Raw genomic sequence first — 19,546 nt, forward strand, 5'->3', positions numbered from 1 at the left:
TTGACAAAATTATTCAGGGGTGGAACTGAAATCAGTCTTCATATTTAAAGTCTTGAGTTACTTCAGCTAATTCTGATGTTTCTTTACCAGACATAAGTTATAGCACAAACCTTGCTATCTTTCTTATAAACCACCATCACCTTCCCCTGAAAAAGGATTTAGGCTTGCTTCTAGGTGGAAAGTGTTTGGCTGTCTTTGTTTCTGTACTGCACTCAGAGGTTGACCCTATGCTCATAAATTTTAGGCAAATTTAGCAAAAGCTGTGGAGCTAATTATGATCTATTTAGAACACACATAACCAGTCCACTAGTATTGAATATTAAGGCCAATTACATTATATCAGTGAAGAATTATTATCATTTAGGCAAGTATTTTGTTTATGTGTCTGAGAGAATTTTTGGCCTGATCTAACATCACTATTTGCCTCTGAATCAATTTACAGGCTGGTTTGTGGGTTTGTTTTTTTTTTTGTTTTGGTTTTTTTTTTTTTTTTTGGGGGGGGGTTGTTTGTTTGTCGGCTTGGGGTTTTTTTTGTTTTGTTTTAAATTGGAGGCACAACAATTGTTTTTGTCAGCTGAAGCCGAGCCATTAAAATTAAACATTTTGATGTTTCAAAAACCTCAAGCACCATGACTATCTTATTCTTACCTAAAAGCTTAAGATAAACACATAGTCCTGCCTAAATAGAAAAAAACCCTCACACCAAACAAAACCCAAAATAAAATTAACATTAAAGTGAATAATGAATACTAAATAATGATAAATCTATGAACAGTGTCTCAACAAACAGCAGAGTTCCCATTCCCCCAAAGCAGAGAAAGCACACAAGCTACTCTTTGAAAGCACAGGTCCACAGGAAGGCAGTGCATGAGCTTGAACACAAAACACTTGGACAATTTCTAAAAAAACATTAAAATGTATTAAGCAGTAATCAAAAATTCTTTTATATATTAGATATATTGTCACCCATGCTAGTGTTTCCAAACAGACATATTGCCAAAATTCCATGAGGCTGTAAATGCCACATGCAAGCCCGTACTCTGTATTGACAGGCATTTGCTTAATTAAGTGTACTTAGGACTAGCCTCATGAAGCACTGGTCTATGACCAGCCACTGGTTCAGGTTGTCTGGGGTAGTCTAAATACCACTATTTTATGACCAGTTCTTACAGTGGTTCTCAGGGAATAAAAACAAACAAAATCCCTCCTCCATTTAATATGTACACCCATTTATTACCTCAGTAAGGATACACTCCATTTAAACTGCTGAACATAGATGGTTATTCTGTGCTTGGTGGGACTGACAGAATGTAGGAGAAGATGATGCACAACTTCTCCTGCTCTTGTTGTAAGTGCCTGTGCATTTTGCTGGAAGTTGCTGGCAGGGCTTATTAATGTTCACCCTGCTGGATCTGAAAGGGACGTGCCCAGACTTGCCTTGCATATGACAGACATCAGAAAGAGAGACCATGCCAATAATTCATAGCAGAAAATGTAGGAAGTTAAGTGATGACAGAAACCTCAAGCAGTTCCCACTGATAGCAGGGTGCAATGTAAATGTAAAACAGATACATTGAAGAGTGAATTTTTTGTTCAACAGGCAAAACCAAAGTTTGCAATTTTCTTGACTGGAAAGCATATAATATTTATAAATTTAAACCATGTATTTGAGTAATGCTCCATTCCCACATGTTGGCTTTAAGGCCAAAGGCACCTCTTGGCCTGACCTCAGAAAAAGGGGCTGAGTCTACATGCACTTTCGATCTGCTGACACATATTGCCCACCACATTAGCTCAGTAGCAAAGCTGAGAATGGGACCCAAACTTCCTGATTCTTCATCCTTTGGCTTAAAAAAGAGATAAACAGAAGAAAAAACCATTCTTTTCAAGCTCTTTGCATCAACTTTGTAAGATTCCAATGGCCGCAAATGAATTATGTTATTTACATAATAAAGGTTTTAAAAGTTTTCTAACTGGGGACTAAATAATATAGACCAGATTCAGAGGAATAGATGTGAAAGGTGAGCAAATTATTTTGCTCATTCATTTTACAATTATGCAATTACAGGAAGGGAAGTCTAGTAGAAAGAGAGAAACCAAGTGTATGATAACAGTGCTTGGATTTTCTGCAGGTCTCTGTTGACATGTAGGGGATAGGATGTAAATAATAATTAGAAAAACATTATGTAGTCAGGAGTAACTTGGTTAAAACCTTGAACACCATTTAGGAAGTCTTCCCCTAAGAAATTGACTGCCAGGAAAAATGGGGAGGAGGAGCTGGCAGCAAGGCCTTTCCAATGACTCATACAATAGCGTGTGAACAACAAACACATCTACTGTGATATTGCATATATTAAATATAACAAAAGGGCATGTCAGGAAGTTTCTTACAATTTTTGATTTCATGACATGCTTTTGTTACTTTCTCCATTTTTTCAGTCACAGGTTATTAGATTTACTGCAGCTTTGGAAGGTACAACACATTAGTATCTGTCGGGTGTGCTGCCCCTAATGACTTTCTTAGCTTGCTCAAGTACAAACATCTTGCACTGATATTTATCAATGAACACAATCTTTTACCTATTCATTTGTCTTAGGAATGAAGAGCTTCATGTTTCCCCTGAAAGCAAGATTTCAATGAAGTCCAAAAATGTTCAGTGCATCGAAAAGACTAAATTTTGCTTGGTCTCAACAATATTTAAAGTAATCTGAATAGGATTTCTGGCACAACCTTGCTTCAGCCATTACCATTAATTAAAAGTTTTGTCCTTTTTTTTTCGTAGTAGTAGTCTGTATAAGTGCACTCAGCAAACTGCATATTGTCACAGTAGCTATTGATCTTTTTGACATGCTAATCAGCCTAATTCTGCTGATAATAGAAGAGTCAGTCGGATCTGCCCGGATGCTATTGATAGAATAAAAAAGTACCTAAAAAGGCAATGAAAAATCTGGTTTGAATGCAATAATAAATTAAGTACTATCAGTCCTATCACATAGTCACATATTTGATCAACCTTACTATTTGAGATAAGCAAAACTGGGCTTAAACAACATTAAGTTAATCAGGCAAATTCTTATTCCTTTTCTGTTTCTGCTCTCTGCTGAGTATTTTGGTTGTTCAATTCTCATGCAAAATAATGAAAGCAAATAAAGTTTCACTGTTTCATACCGATTTGCTATTAAATTTATTTCCCTTTAGCTACTCATAGGAGAGGTGTGATGGATACACTTGTCCCCTTAACCAAACTAGCAGTAGTTTGGTCCAGGGTCCAGAGGTAATGGCCTGAGCTGTAGCCAGGCCAAGAACTCCTCTAGTTTCAATCTGTTCTCTGAAAACCCACAAAGGAGCAGAATAAGCCACTGAGCATCGATGCGTATGAGCTGAGTTTGGAACACTGATCGTGCGATTAACACATGAATAGCAGTGGCTTTTCCAAGACTCATTTATCAAGGAACAAAGAAAGTTGTGGGTACAGGGAATCTCATGCCTAGCTTTGCCATTGCATGTAATTTGACTACAAACCAACCACTTTATTCTGATCTCAGTGAGCTGCCTTTGAGCTCTCCCAGCCAAGCAGCCTGGCTGCGTGGCAGTGATCTCCCCTGGAGCTGGGATGCCTCTCAAGGCTGCTCCTCAAGGCAGAGAGACCTTTTACCAATGGCAGATCTTTGGTAAGCAACCGATATTGTGCATAACTTTGTAGTATGGTAAGTTTAATTTGTGCCTTGGTAACTTTGTTTTTGTCTGGGCAAATTCGATTTGAGTCTTGGTAGTCTTGAATCAATGTTCAAATAACTATGTGGTACAGCAATAGAGTGAACCTTGCCATTGAACTTTGTTAAGTCACACTCTTACAGCATCATATTAAACCCACTTTTGCTAATACCTTTGATAATGGTCCTTCTAGTGATATAAACCACCCATTTCTGACAAAAGGAAATTGTTTTTATGAGCTTTAGCCAAAGTACTAGTTGGTTCCATTGATTTAAATGGTATTTGCATCATTTCCCACAAGAAATGTCGCTATTAGGATATCATAATGTTTTCAGTTTTACATCATGAAACACAGTGCAGCAAGAGGATTATCTTGAGTTTTTCATCTGCGGCAGTTTCTGCTATTTATGTCTGAAACATGATTCTGTATCAGATGTTAGAAACAACTCTGATAGACTGAAAGCATGCAGTGCAGAGGTGGGGGAAAGGACAAGAGTAAGAAATTAAATATCTTTGAGAGGTAAATGTAACTGAAATATACTTAATAGAAAGGGAACTATATTGTTGTTGAAACAACTGCTATAAATCTACATTGTAGCCAGAACTGGGCCTTGCCCAGTCTCTGTACCTTTTGTTTCTGATATAATTTAATAAAAATGCCTCTCAAGACATCTCATTAAAGGTAACTCATTATTGTGGAACTCCCATCTAATGCTTGTGTGGCTTCATTATTTTTAGTGTAGCTACACCAGCATAAAATCACAGTGCGGCAACTGTGAATATATCCTTCAAATTCCAGCCAAGCACTAACCAAAGTCTGATCTGAGTTATGACACTGTAAATCTATTGCATTTGAAATCACTGGGATCACATGCTCTACCAGAAAACACTGTTTGCTCTACTGAATGCTTAACTACTGAACCACCGCTGTGCTATTATTATTATAGTTATTTATTGCAAAAGGCTGACAGTTTGATAGAAACTATCCTTCTCAGACAATGTAATATAGATATGAGTGCTTGTGTATAACTCATTCCAATTAAGTAGTTTGTTGGTATTTTATTAAGCATTAGCATTCTTTTTTCCAAATCTACAATACTTCAGGCTTTCAGGTAACTAATTGGATGCCAGCTTTGTTATTTACAAGGGGATTGCAATGATAAGTTATAGTTCATTTTCAGCCAGTGCTTTGTCAATGATAGATTAACACCATTTGAAACAAGTTCAGAGAAGTTATATGAAATGCTCTGGGCCTGCACTGGGTTGTCCAGCTGCTTAATAAGCAGGGTAAGGAAAACACTGCACACTAATTCAAAAGTGCTTTCCCTGTATCCTCTCAGCCACACCACATACTGCTAATGCTGTTTCTAGTAAGAAGAAGGGGCTTGTTTTAGAGGCATTGAGGCCAAGGTGCTTCTCAAATATCAAAATGTGTGTTGGACTGTGCTGCACAGATGACTTTTTGGCTCTCTGCTGTGCAGCCACAGGAATAAGAGGAGGTTATTTGCTTTCCTTCCCACTCCTTACAATTTAAAGCTGTGGCAGGCATCTGAACTGCTTGATATCACTCACAACCTGTGTTCCAGTGATTTATGGCCTGTTTGTGATTTGTGTGTGAGGCAAATTTAGTAAGCACAAAGATCTTTCTTCATAGGAGCTTGTTTTCTGTAAGGCGAGATGGGAAGCTGTGTAGGTATGTTGCTTTCTTCACAGCACTGTTGAGGGACAGTTTAGATTAAAAGCAGTAAGAGTGAATGTATTTGCACTAGGAAGGAACACGAAGATTTTTAATTGACTGCAAGTAGAAACTTGTATGTGGATGGAAATGTGGATAGAAAGCATGACTCGGGCCCAGTAAAATCTGAGATAACTGGCTACTTAGTTTTTTTATCTGAAAGGAGCAAAAGAAATAGAGCTGAAATTTTCTTTCACTCCAGCTGTCTCTGATGATCACTTAAGTCACATGAGTTGTACAGCAAGCTCAGGTGCTACATTCCAAGTTAGTGATTATTTTATATGTATATACAGCTACAATATGTTATTGCATGCCCTTGTACAAGGGGGAGTGGAAGAGCAGGTGGGTGAGAAGCATGTAACGCTATTCACTAAGCAAGTTGAAGCCAACTATTTGACATCTGTACACAGTATCTGAAATCACCATTTAAAGAACTCTTCAGTATGTCAATGGATCAAAAGTCCTTGGGGATTGTTCTAAGAAGATCCTTAAGCTGTAGTGTCTGCAGCACTGGAGACACTTACTGAGGGATATTTGTGAGCAAACAATTGTTACAAAAGAAACTTTCCCAAGAGTTTTGATGACTGCAGCAGATAACTTGAAATGCAGCATGTCTTGAATTAAGAGTTCAGAGAGACAATCAAGTTATTGTGGCATGAAACTTCTTCACACTTCAGCTGGGCCATAACGACTGTTTGTGGGTGTGTCTTTAGTCCATAGAAAATGACAATGCAGGGACCAACAACATCCTGATCTAAATGGTGGATGAAGAAGGTGTGCAGCTGTTGAATGTGATGTGGTTTTGTGTGTGCAGCCAGGCAGGCAAATGAAGAGGCTAAAGCGTCCTTAAATCCATGCCTGACTTAACTCTGACTGCAGGCTAAACTACTTCGTGTTTCTTTACAGTTGGTCTAGGCTGAAAGCAGGCATGAGGACAGCTGCCATCAGTCAGTTAATGTGCAGTGACCGTTCCTCCAAATAGACTGTGTGAATGTAGAGAACTGATCCTACAACCTAAACCCACAGCGTACACCCTACACAGTCACTTCCTTTGCAAGTTAGAATTAGAAAAAGAAATATATTTTTGAGTCCTGTAGTCCAAAGATGCAGATCCATGTACACAGATTCAGACTCTTCATTCTGGCAGCATCTGGACTCTGGCAGCAGGTCTGTCCTTCCTGAACATCTCCCTCTACTGACAGCCTTAGGGCTGGTCACAGGGGAAACAAAAGAGACGACAATAATGTGTCCAGCAAAAAGTCCTGCAGCATGTTATGGGCAAATGGCTTGGCAGGAGATTTACGGCTACATATGAAGCACTGCAAAGAAGATTAAGATCTAAAGTTAAGCCGTGTTCCTCTCTTCCTCTAATAATATTTTTCAGACTGGTGGACTCCCAACTAATGTTTGGTGGTAAACTGACTTCAGAACATCAGCTGTGCCCATTTCAAATGTTTTTCTATTTGCTCTGCTGCTCTTAGTGATGAAAAAAAAATTTTCTTTTCATCATCATCACCCTAAATCGCTTTAGCTTTATATTTGGAAAAGATTATAGACTTCATTAAAAAATGCCTTTAGGAAGGGTATTTCTTATTCTGAGTCCAAGGTTATGTTTTTACACATGGAAAGTTTGCCCTAATTGTTTCACATTACACTTCATGCTTAAAAAACCTTTTTTTCCCCCTCAAATGAGTTGTAACTGGCTCCATTCCAAAATAACACATTTGCTTTTAGTCAGCTATTTTGCCTAAATAAGTTAGCTTTCATAAAACAGAACAACATCTGTTAGGACTTCTTGTTTTATAACAAGTGTATCTATATATTTTACTTTTCACAAAACAGAGGGTTATGCCAGATAATAGGGCACAGCATGGGTAGAAGCAGACTGAAATCTCAAGTGTTCCTACTGGGGTATTCACTATATATATTTAATAGTATTCTTATATACTTTCCAGTTATATAGCTATCAGTGATTGGAGTAGGAAGTAAAACTTACAGGAATTAGCCATTAAATCTACATAAATATATGTAAGCATAAGTGAAAAACATTGTAAATTACAATATGCATCATAAACTTTATCAGGTTCATATTATAACATAACTGGCCAATACTGCTGAGTGTTTGGGTAAAAACTGTAGAGGAAAGAGACACAGTTCAATTTAAAATTGCCTTTCCATGGGAAACACCCATATCTTGAGGGGTTTTAAAAATAATCCTTTGTAGAGCAATCTTTTAACTCATCCACAGCAGCTTTTCGTTCACTGATCTCCCTAGGCTTTGCAAAAGAAAAAGTGAAGAAAGGGTTATTAACCCATTGCAGCAGGGAGGAAAACTAAGGTGAAGTGGCCTTTTCCAAAGCTTGAGGGAAATGGCAAGGGAGGATGAAAAGCACAAGGATTTTACATTAGTGGCAATCGTGGTTCTGAGCTTTAAAGTCTACAATACTGCTAGCTTCTCAGCTAGAGGGTCCCAGTGTTTGGGAATGTGGAAGGCATGAGGCAGACTGGCTCCACTGCCCTGGCATTGGGACAGGCTGCATCTGACCAAGATGATACACATAAGTGCTCTTCCTTGATCTTTCATGTTACCAGCATGTTGGGGTTGGGGAGGATATCATTCATGAGTGCTAGGGCACAGGACAGAGGACACTGCTCTCCATGTGCAGTGATCCACCTCCTCCCTGTGCCCAAGGGGCTTCAGTAATGGCATTCAGAGAAACTGGAGCAGCCTTAGATGTGTGGGTCAGACCTCTGAGCCGTCTTTGGGGCTGCATCTGCAACACACTGCACTTCAACTAATTCCGTCATATAAATCTTTTGAACTCAGAAGCAGTGGTGTGCAAATGTGGCTGTGCTGATTCCAGACTTTACTGCTAATGAAGTCTTCCTGTGCTGCTTGCTTTTTAGAAACTTTCCTGCTTAGGTCTTTGCTAGGTGAAGAAATTCTTCTACATCATGCTTCATTATATAGCGCAGATATATGCTAAATATGTCATACCTACAGGGTGAAATGACAGTACTGAACTATCAGAGGCTAATATACTGTACATTATCTTCCCCACTTTGTTGTCTGCAGTAGGGAGTCTGACACCTAATTAGTGCAAAACCCACCAGTCTTGTTAAACTGTGGTCACCCCTATTGGTAATATCACTTCAGCTGATCAGGTGCTAACCGTGGGGAGATATTATATGTACAACTTAATTAATTACAAAATTTCAACTTCCTACACATTCAGAGTGGCAGCTTCTTACAAATATCACTCATATCTGTGCAGGAGAACCTGTTCCTTTAAGAAAAAGTGATAATATCACTTATTCTACACCACATCTTAAAAGATGAGGGCATTCAGTTTCTAGTAGCTTCTTCTAGGCATAATGTCATTCAGGATTTCTAATTTCAAAAAGGCCTTGTGCTGGCAAAAGGGACACAAACCCTCAAATTAGCAGTAGTTTTAAGTTGTGTTTGCAGTCAGCAGTGCAAAACGCTGGTTATTCACATGCCTTCGTACTCCAGACTTGGTGCTGGTTCAGCCATGGCCATTGCAAATTGACTCCTGTTGGCTTCACTGAATGACTTTTACAGTGCACACATGATTAAATGCATGTTAGAAAGCAAGCAGGGACAGTGACACTGAGCAAGAGAAGTGATTTCTGCTCAAAGCTGAAGAATATGAAAGCTGGGAAGAGAGGGAGAGGATTATACAGTTTCAAACAATATGACTGATGCATTCTTAGTAGGAATGAATAAAAAAGTATAAAACTGACTTTCAATATGTTTTTTAATGTTTTTCTAGATGAACTTAGAAGTTTAACAATGTGATGAACATTTCATGAAAGGTGCAGGCTAAGGCTGAAAACTAAACAATTTTGTAGCCAAACATTTTTTAAGGAAAAATCCCTTCATCAAAAAAATCTGTCTGCCAACATAGCCTGCAGAAGTTACACACGGAAGACAGGGACTGGGGATTATGAAGGAGCACTTGTTTATTAACAGGAGTTGTCTGTTCTAGAATCTTATTTAATTTTGAAATGTTCCGGTTAAAAAAAAAAAAAAAAAAAAAGTACACCATGCTTTCCTTTCTCATCTGCATTTCATTAAATGTGAAATAATAAATGTAAACCAGTTTAAAGTACATTCTAAAATCATTAAGTGTAGTAGAATAGATTTTTCTTGTTTCTCCTCGGGGGGCCCTATGCTTAGTTGATACTACAGTATATGAAGAATGTAGGACTAAGCACTAGTTACAGAACATCAGAGCACTGCTGTGAGCTTATTTTTTTAACCCAGATTGTAGTTTCTCTGTGGTTACATGTAGCAACTGTATAGATGGACATGGCATGATTGTTCCTTACCAGCTCATTGCTGCCATCCTCATCAAAATCCTCCTCTATCCCATCAGTCATATCTTCTCCATCCCCATCTGCATCTGGCCCTCCTTCAATTGGCTCTTCTGTAGAGTTATCTGCATTCTCTGATATGCACTCCTCTTGAATCAAATCAGCATTATCTTCCATTTGTTTCTTTTGAGCTTCTGTAAGGAAAACATACTCTGTAGAGATTCAGCAACCTTCCCTATTGATGGCAAAGAGAAGTGCTCTGAGGAAGAAACCTAAGCCTTCGCACTCCAGAAGTGCTGGTTTTGTAAAAATCAATGTGTTAATATCTACCAGATAAATATGATCAAACCCCTTGTTTTAAAAAATTAATGCATAAATCAACCGTAGTACCAACATGCTCATCTATCCCATGCAGTGGATGAAGGCTTGATTTACCAGCAGATCCAGCTTTTTGATTTTCTGGACTTTGCTTTGCTGTGGGAATCCAGTTGGCATAGTTATTGTATATTTATTTATCTGCAGCTAATGAGAAGTGCATAAATCTCTATGCTCTGAGAAGCAGAAGGCTGTTAATTGCCAATAAGTGAACAAGGATTTGTCTGAATTTGCTGTGAATATATCTCAACAACCATACAGATAATCAACAAATCCTTCTAGGAAACTGAACGTATTTTTTATGTTTCCTCCATTGGTATAATGTGCCTTAGCCCAGGAGAATGCCTTCCTCCAATTACCCAAATATAGGCTTCCTATAATTTCTGCAAAGCAGTGACAAGAAAGACCATTTCCATGGAGGCCCAGAGGATCTGGCCCGGTTGGCTTACTGCAGATAGTCGCATAGTTGTGATTACGTATTGTGAGGCTCCTGGATGTGCTGAGGAATTTCATCCAGCCAGCGGAAGCCCAGAGGAGGATTGAGGGAGGAATGACATAGACAGACTGGCCAGAAGAGTAGTTGGAGGGATCAGTCTTATTCCTAGGCACATCAGGAGTTTAGATGAAAAGCTTTATGTAATCAAAGTGAATATGGGTCAGAGCATTGGTTGCACATAGCTCGAATACCAATGTCTTTTCAGTTTGAGGGTGACAATACCCATCAATGATCAAATTTCTAGAACAAAACCATCCCTTTGTTAGATTGACTGTTCTGTAACACCACTAGTGCATCACTTATCTTGTTGCACAGCCAATGAATCTGCAAACGCCTGTGAAGCTCTGTATTTTTCAGCTCTATGAATATATTATTATTTTACTATAAATTATTAGCAGCTGCATGTAATATTAAAATCTGCTCGTACTTTTCTGTATCTTAAACCTAGGCATTTGTCTTTCCTTCTGCCTCTGCAAATTTATTTTGCAACTTACATTCATCTTTTCAGTCTTTGTTAGTCTTTAGTCCCTCTTTTTCAAATTAATTTAATAAAGACATAGAACAATTAAGCTTAGTCCCTGAGTCACATAATTTCTTCAGAAGGATCCTTGGACTTAAAAAATAAAAAGTCATCTATACAATACTGTGCTTTATGCAATACCACGGTAGTTATAAGTCATTGTGTTACTTGCCTTACTCTTCAAGAAAATGTGGATTGAATCAGCTATGCCTACCACCTTCTGCCCCACCACCTTCTGCCTTAAGCCACTTCTAAGATTAACCCAGTTGTGGCAGTGACAACTGAATCAACTTTGGTCAAGGCTTTCAAAAAGGGTTCCTGAAATTACGGACTTAATACATTTAAATGGGAAAACTTAGGATACAGCTGCTAGAAAATTAGGTCACTCAATTGTCTGAATGAGAACATAGACAGGGTTCTTCAGAGCAGTTTAAAATACCAGCTCAACATCTAAGTTAAGAAGCGAAACTTAAGGTTTTACCTTTTGGCACCCATCTCTGATGTTACAGGGAGAATATTCCCCTCTAACAATTTTTTCACCTCAGAACAACTTCTTATCCCTGGCTTCCTGATTCAGATTTTTACAAACAGAGGACCTATCCATGCAGTTTCTCTATGTTCAGGAAATCCTCTTATCTATATTCCCCCTATTGGAGTGATCAGGCATTGATAATATTAAAAGACAGAACATCAGCTGTTGCTGGAAGAGTTTTCATGCAGCTGTAGAGCAGTAACCAATGTATATACTGAGCTTTTCCAGCTTGTCTGTTTAACCTATCATATTCCTCCAGATGTATAGCTTTTAGGATTAATAATTAAATATTCTTCATGAGAGTGATGCAACTTAACCAAAAGGGCAAGGTGGTGGCTTGATTTTTGTTTTGTGTAACTGGCACATACATCCTCTCCCTGATTCCAGTCTTAGTGAGGCCACACCTTCTGGCAGAGGAAAGTAAGAAATAATGTTGCCCAACCATAGAGAAGGAACAAAATCATCTCACATCTGGCACGATAAATGAAATAGTTCAGCTACTGGTATAGCTTTATCTTACACAAATCTTTTTACTGTTGAAGCAATCATCTGTGGACTAATCACCCAGGCTGCACAACCCTTTTCGTCACCTCAGGAGACTTAAGTGGGAATCCAGGTTTACTGGTATGTCTGAGGTGTTTTTTCTCCTCACATCCTCCAATGAGAGGCAAGGCATATGGGGGATGGGTTCTGCACCTGATGTTTAAAAACATCAACAATTTGAAATCAGTTTTTAATCTCTGAGGATATTATTCATTGCTTGTCTTCAAAAGGCATAACCGTATGATTCAATACAAATTGATGTTTCCCTCTTTGAGCTGGTTTCTGTTTAAATGCGTTCACTACAGTCCTTCAGCAAAAGCGAAAATTGGATACCCAAAGTACAATGACATGCAGGTTGTTTTGCATAGTAATGGATTTTATATAAAAGCTCCCTGAAGTAGGAATGTACCATCTCAGAGCATTTCAGTACACAGTGATTCAATGGAGTGCCTTGCAATTACATCTTCACTGGTGGTACCAACTTTTATCTAACTTGCATAAAGTACAAAATAGAATATAATGAATGCATATTGTGTATGGTTCTCCTGAAAGAGATAAGCACACTCTGGTCTAATGATTTACCTTAGACTTGAAAAAGAACACTCAACGTGTTTTGTGGGGTAAAGTCTAACAGCTGAGGGATTGGTCCCTGTCTGCCAACTTAGAAGATGATTGTAAATAAAAGAGCTTTTTTTAAAGAGCTGATTTGGGTTGTTTATTGGTTTTTTGTTTTTTTTTTTAATTGTTAACCACAAAATATTTTTCTGTAATGTTTTGTCCTACGAAGACATTCATTAGAGTGATTTCTGAAAGCAAGCAGGAAACTTCTGGGTTCAGAGAGATACCCCCATGATAGATCAGGAAATAGGGCAGGCACGTGGGATCCAGATATATCTATCTATTTTGCTGGTGTCAGGTTCATAAACGTCAACTGCTAATTCCCACCAATGTTTTAGAGTCTTGATGGAACTCCTGTGTCATGCTGGGTCTTTTTGATTCCATGTACAGATTTGAGTTAGGCAAGGGACACTAATCTGAGTGCCAAGACACCCAGGCAACTGCAGATTCTGAGGCAGAATTTGTTTCACACACTTCAAACAAAATACATAAAAAGTTTTCATCAGAGAATGGGAGGGGGGAGGGGGAACACTGAGATTTTTAATGAGATAAAGCTTCCATTTCCCCGCTGGCTGTCATCAAAATCACCTCGCTAGTACACAGCCCCTGTACAGAGATATACTGTGTGATTTATAAGGAAATAGCAAAGGTAATACAATATAGATAGTGGTAAGGATTGAGATGGTTTTCTATATATACTGTGGTGAAAATACAACCTTATAAATCCCTTATAACTGCTCAGCACGGCTTTAAAGTGCTGCCAGGTGAGATCATTCAGCTAACACAATGTTCTCTGCAATGATAGAAATAAAGATCTTGATCGAATTAAAAAGTAGTGTTGGATTTTGTCATTCCCAAGGTTTGCCTCAAAACATAACATTTCAAGCCAGAGAAAAGCTGAACTAGAGGTACAAGCAGGTTTACAGAGATGCCACAGCTTCACACAATAGCTTTGATTGGAACAGATCTTTAGACTCTCCAAGTCCAACCCCTCTTCAAAGTAGGGCCAAACTCAAAGCTTGGTCCATGTCCATGGGACCTTGGACCAATGGGTTTTGAACATATCCTAAGATGGAGCTACTACAGTCTTGCATCTCTTTTCCTTATATCAAACAGGAACTTCCCTTGCTGTAAATTGTAAGTATTGTCTATTGCCCAGGCAATAATTCCAGGTACAGACTATCTAATAATTCTTAATGTGGATAGCACAAACACCCCCAAGGTCAACAACCTCTAACTTTATTCTGTCCAGTGAATTTTTCAGTGATGTTTTGTTTCCAGACATCTAAGTTTGGAATATTTTATTCTTTCCCCCACCCCACATACTACACTGTAGAAAACAAATCGTGAAATGATGTTGCGTGCTCTGTGAAGAATATTAATTTATCCTCCCAATAGATCTACCAGAGAGTTAATTTACCTTGCTTCAGGCCTCCATGATGTAGAAAAATTTCTGGAAGGCTTCCGTTCTCCCTGGTCTGTCTGCTTGACTGATAACTAAGTTCTAATTTAATTCATTTGACTACAAATTGCTTTCACCTACCTGCTTCAGCTTTTTGCTGCTTTTCAATCTTTTCCAGTCTTCCTAGCAAGGAGTCAATTTTTGTTTTGATTTGAGTTAATTCCTTCTTGATTGTTTGCAACTCATCTGATTTCACTGTGGAAAGAGAGCAAAGATGCAAAACGTGAAATAAACTATACTTGCAACCCCCCATGAAATAAACGTTCTTTTTTCTTTCCTCTGTAGTACAAAGTCTACTCTCTCATTTCTGTCAGTATTTTTAGAGATTTAACTTGTAAAATGAACATTATGAGCTAAAAATTCTGAATCCTAGGAAATCACAGGATTCTAAACCCTAATGGCAAGAGGTTCTGTGAAGTGTATTGCTCTAGTAAGTATTTCAGGCAAAACATCTCAAGGGCATTCTTAGAAAATTCAGGTAACTTTTACTGAAAAACAGCATATAGTGAAAAAAAAAAATCAGATATGACTGACAGTTCACAGTCTTGAAATGCTATTTTGCTGGACTATTTTGTAATAATAGTGACAATAATAAAAAGATTCCTCATGGTAGCAGTAGGTATTTTTCACAAGAGTGCATGGTAACATAAGCGCTAGGGCAGCCAGGAATGCAATATTACATTCCAGTCAACAACTTTATTGCAATAAGGTGTTAAGTATTATTTCTTCAAAAGCTTTCAGTTCTGCTAGTTTCTTGTACTTTTCCAGCTGTGGATAACATATGAAAATATTTCTTTTTATGATCACATCCAGGGACATGGAGGCAACACCTATAAATTAAGAGCTGAAGTTTCCAGCTCTTTGTTGCATTGCATCGCTCTTCATTTATGCTCATTATTGCACTCCCATAGTCTAACAGAAGAAGGAGTAACTGCTTTCTTTGGCAGTGTTTTGGCTTCAGAAGAAAGAGCTCTGCAGGACTCATGAATAACCTCATTATTCTGGCATTACCAGGATATGTTTTTGTGCTCAGACGATAGTCCAAACAAATCCACTTGCCCTGTTTATACTAGGATATCATGTTGAAAAGGCCAAAAGGAGAAAATGAGGAGCCTGTGCTAGCATGGGAGAATAAAGCCATTTATAAAGATCAAGAGTAGGTAACACAGCTGTTACTCTTACAACTCCTGTAGGAAGAAATGGACCATGACCTTAAACTGTGAGGGACTGACAATGGAAGAGCACTGAGCAGGATTAGTTATCCACCCTTACTGTTGCTGAAGGAAGATGTGCATTGACTTTGGTGTGTGAACCAGAGCAATCGGAGGGACTTCAGTGAGCATGGGAAAAGGGATGTTCTGCCATGGAGAAGGACACATTCCCTTTCTGTCCAAAGAGTCTCCTGGCTGCATCTTGCTGTATCAATCCTGTTCAATGACTCTTGGACATGTATCCTATCATGGTGTGTCATGGGTATTTTTTATAGGACAGTCAATATCTGATGATGAAGTGGCAAGAGACTGCCTGCTTCAGTGGTAGTGAGTATGTGTTTGCTTCAAAATAGGCTTTATTGCAAACTTGGAGCATATTCACTGAGGTAGAACAAAGGTTTTTTATCTTAGAGTTTGGGTCATATGGATTATAGTTAATAACAAGTCAGCTAAAGGCAGTAGGTTGCTATATGCAGTAACGAACTTGTTTAATCATGTACTTACATTAAGAAATTGCATATCTGACACTATGAAACCTCTGATCTCTTGTTGAATGCATGGTAGGACTTAGAGAACAAATCTTAAAAGTAACCTTTGTGCTAGACCCTTACATGCTATATAATATTTGATGGAATTATTCTGTATATTTATAGAGCAAGGCCTTAAAATGTTCTTAGAGAAATAATGGGTCACTGCCCAATCCCCCAAATATGTAACAAAATGTTAAGATTCTGGCAACAGTATATTTAGAAGGTTACTGCTTCCCCAGGGGCAGTGGCTTATCCATGCTGAGGTAGGAAGGCGGCACAGATTTCAGGGTGAATTGGTGTGAATCTGCCCAATGAGAAGTGGTAAGTGTTTGCAGGAGCTCACTATGGAGCCAGCTGGCAACACAACCCGTGTGGCCAAACTGTTGTGTTAGAGGTGCTCCCTTGAGCTGACAAAAAAGCAGGCTTGCCAAGGACAAAAGGTCAAAAGTCAGAATCAACACTGCAAGGACCTAATGGTATTTGTTCCCAGTCTAAAAAAAAAAGCAGAAAGCATTTGCACTTCTGAGTTTGGTAAGGAAACAGGCACATATATAGGGTTACTGTTCAACTAAGGTCAAACCTTCTGCTTCACAGGGGCTTCTCTGTAGTGTCTCAGTGAGAAACCGGTTTGGGAAGAAGGCTGCACCAAAGGGAACACAGACAACAGTGAGGATTCAATAACAACAAAGGTGCTGTAAATGACTGAGGATCTTTATTGCTACCTTGCAAAATTTCCCTATGCCAAAACTGTTTCCTCAAGCTTTGGTCACTGAATCTGTAATTCATCATTCACTTTTAATGAGGTGATTCCATCATACAGTCAATCACTTCAAGTTAACACTAAAAAGCACTGAAAGAAACAAGGAGAAAGATTTTTCAACAGATCTGCACAAGTTCCAAATTTCCACTCTGTTTCCAGCATTTTGATGGTGTAATTATTTGAGTTGCTTATTGTCTCAATTTGCAGGGAATTGCACAAATCTTCAAAATCATTCTCCTAGAGAAATTCCACTCTCAGTTATATTGTATGGAGTATTTCTTTAGTAAGCAGCAATTACTAAAGACAAATTATGAAGGGTCCTGATGGACAACAAGATGAATATAAGCCAGCAATACACCCTTGTAGGAAAGAAGGCCATCAGCATCCTGGGCTGCATTAAAAGTGTTGCCAGCAGGTTGTGGGAAATGATCGTTGTCATGGTTTAACCGCTGCTGGCAACTAAGCACCACACAGCTGCTTGCTCACTCCCTGCCCCCAGCAGGATGGGAGGGAAGAGAACTGGAAGGGTAGAGTGAGAAAATTGATGAGCTAAGATAAGAACAGTTTAACAAATAAATAAACAAAAATAATAATAACAAGAACAACAAAAATAATAGTAACAATAATGATGATGATGAAGAAGAAAAGGAAAATAACAAAGAAAGAGAAATAAACCCCAAGAAAGACAAGCGATGCAAATGTGAACTATTGCTCACCACCAACCAACAGTTGCTCAGCCAGCCCCTGAGCAGTGGCCTCCTGGTCAACCTTCTCCCTAGTTTATTGCTGATCGTGATGTCATATGATATGGAATACCCCTCTGGCCAGTTGGGGCCAACTGTCCCAGCTGTGCCCCCTCCCAGCTTCTTGTGCATCCCCAGCCTACTCACTGGAGCAGAAAAGACCTTGACTCAGTGTAAGCACTGCTCAGCAATAGCAAAAACATCCATGGATTATCAACACTCTTTCCTTCACAAATCCAAAACATAGTCCCATACTAGCTACTATGAAGAAAATTAACTGTACCCGAGCCAAAACCAGCATACTCCTCTACTCAGAACTTGTGAGGCCACATCTGGAGTACTGTGTCCAGTTCTGGTCTCCCCAGTATAAGAGAGAATGAAGAAGACAAAGCCAGACTTTTTCAGTAGAGCCCACTAACATGTCAAAGACAATAGACACAAAGTAAAGCATGTGAAATTCCATCTAAATTCAAGGAATAGCTTTTTTTTTCCTTTTTCTTTTCTTTTTTTTTTTTTTCTTTTCTCTTTTCTTTTCTTTTCCTTTCTCTTTTCTTTTCTTTTCGTTCTTTTTTTTTTTTTTTTTCTCCCCTGTGAGAGTGGTCAAACACTTGCACAGAGAGGCTATGCCATTTCCATCCTTGGAGATATTCAAAAGTCTTCTGGACACAGTGCTGGGAAACTTGCTGTAGGTGACCCTGTTTGAGTGTGACAGTTGGACCAGGTGAGCTCCAGAGACCCCTTCCAGCATCGACCATTCTCTGCTTTTGCGTTTCTGTCAAATAGAGCTTGGGAAGAACTTTAGGCTTTTTAAACCCAGTGTTGTGACAAAGACAAAATGTAAAGACTTTAAATACTGTACTTCAGATGTCCTGGTTTTGAGTATATAAATTCTCCTTCAAAACATCACAGTTTGTTTTTTTAAAAATTGATCTCAGGCAAGAAATAGAGCAGTTGATAAACATGAAACCAGAGCTGCATGTGCCAAAACTGTTAATCTGCTTTTGAGTAATAGAATAGGAAAATAAAGTAGCTTACTGATTTTTTTTCCCTATTAGCAGATAAGCAAAGGCCAGAAGGTCAGAAATGCATGTTTTGAAAGGGGAAGAAATTAATAATGAATCGAGGCTCATCAACAGAAAAAGACAGTGACAGAATTATCCTTGGTATAGTTGTAATCTCAGGCTGACAATAGGCTATCACTATAATGCAGGCATGAGACATGAGAAAGAAAATGCAGTGCTAAGATGTGTCAAATGGTGTATTGTTAAAGATGGAGAAGTACAATGCTGTTTTACATGGACTTGGTGAGAGCTCATCTGGAATAGTGTGTACAGGTGAACACTGAATTCGAGCAGGTACGTGGGGAGAAGGCCATGAAGATGACCATGAGAATGGAAAGCCTGTAGTGTGACAGAAGTTTTGCTTGTTTGCCTGAGGCAAAAGAAGGTAAAAGGAAATAAAACTTTTAAGCTAAGACAGTGTTGGCAGAAATGGATATGAACAAATGAGAAACAAATTTAAATGGAAACTAGAAGAAACAAGAGACAGACAAAACCCAAACCTTAATTAACTTTAAGATGGAGCTTAAAGGATTAGATGATGTGGCTACTTGCAACAGTAAGGAATTAGATTCAGTGACCCTTTCCATCCCTCTGCCAGGAATACAAGGGCCTTCCAGAACGCATCTTTCACTGAAGCATCTAGCACCAAAGGAGACAAACTGCATCCAGCTCAAAACAGGACATTTAAAATTGAAATAAATTGCATTTTTAGAAATGAAAGTGCTACTGTTGAATTACAGCTATATTTGTGAAACATTTTTTGACATAACTACAAATTGATTCATCCGCAAAACATGATTTAGATTTCTTTGGAAAGAAATTTCATGTATTTTATCTAAGCCCTTCATGTTTAATATACAATATTTTTATCATATTGTATTAGTTTAGAATTCACTGAAAAATAGGT

The 19,546-nt window shown here is 38.5% G+C and overlaps 1 protein-coding gene across 9 annotated transcripts in view; it reads right to left on the reverse strand.

Annotated features, from left to right (window-relative positions):
- Nucleotides 1-19,546, reverse strand: part of RALYL (RALY RNA binding protein like) — a 404,596-nt gene that overhangs the window by 11,461 nt on the left and 373,589 nt on the right. For all 9 annotated transcript variants that reach the window (XM_080381891.1, XM_080381898.1, XM_080381895.1 and 6 more), the window contains 2 exons: nt 14,416-14,529; nt 9,804-9,982 (listed from right to left, as the gene is read on the reverse strand). In XM_080381891.1, the coding sequence (XP_080238017.1) occupies nt 9,804-9,982; nt 14,416-14,529 (293 nt within the window). The remainder of the gene's footprint in view (nt 1-9,803; nt 9,983-14,415; nt 14,530-19,546) is intronic.

The sequence above is a fragment of the Falco punctatus genome, assembly GCF_963210335.1.
Source record: "Falco punctatus genome assembly, chromosome: 3".
Classification (NCBI taxonomy): Eukaryota; Metazoa; Chordata; class Aves; order Falconiformes; family Falconidae; genus Falco; species Falco punctatus.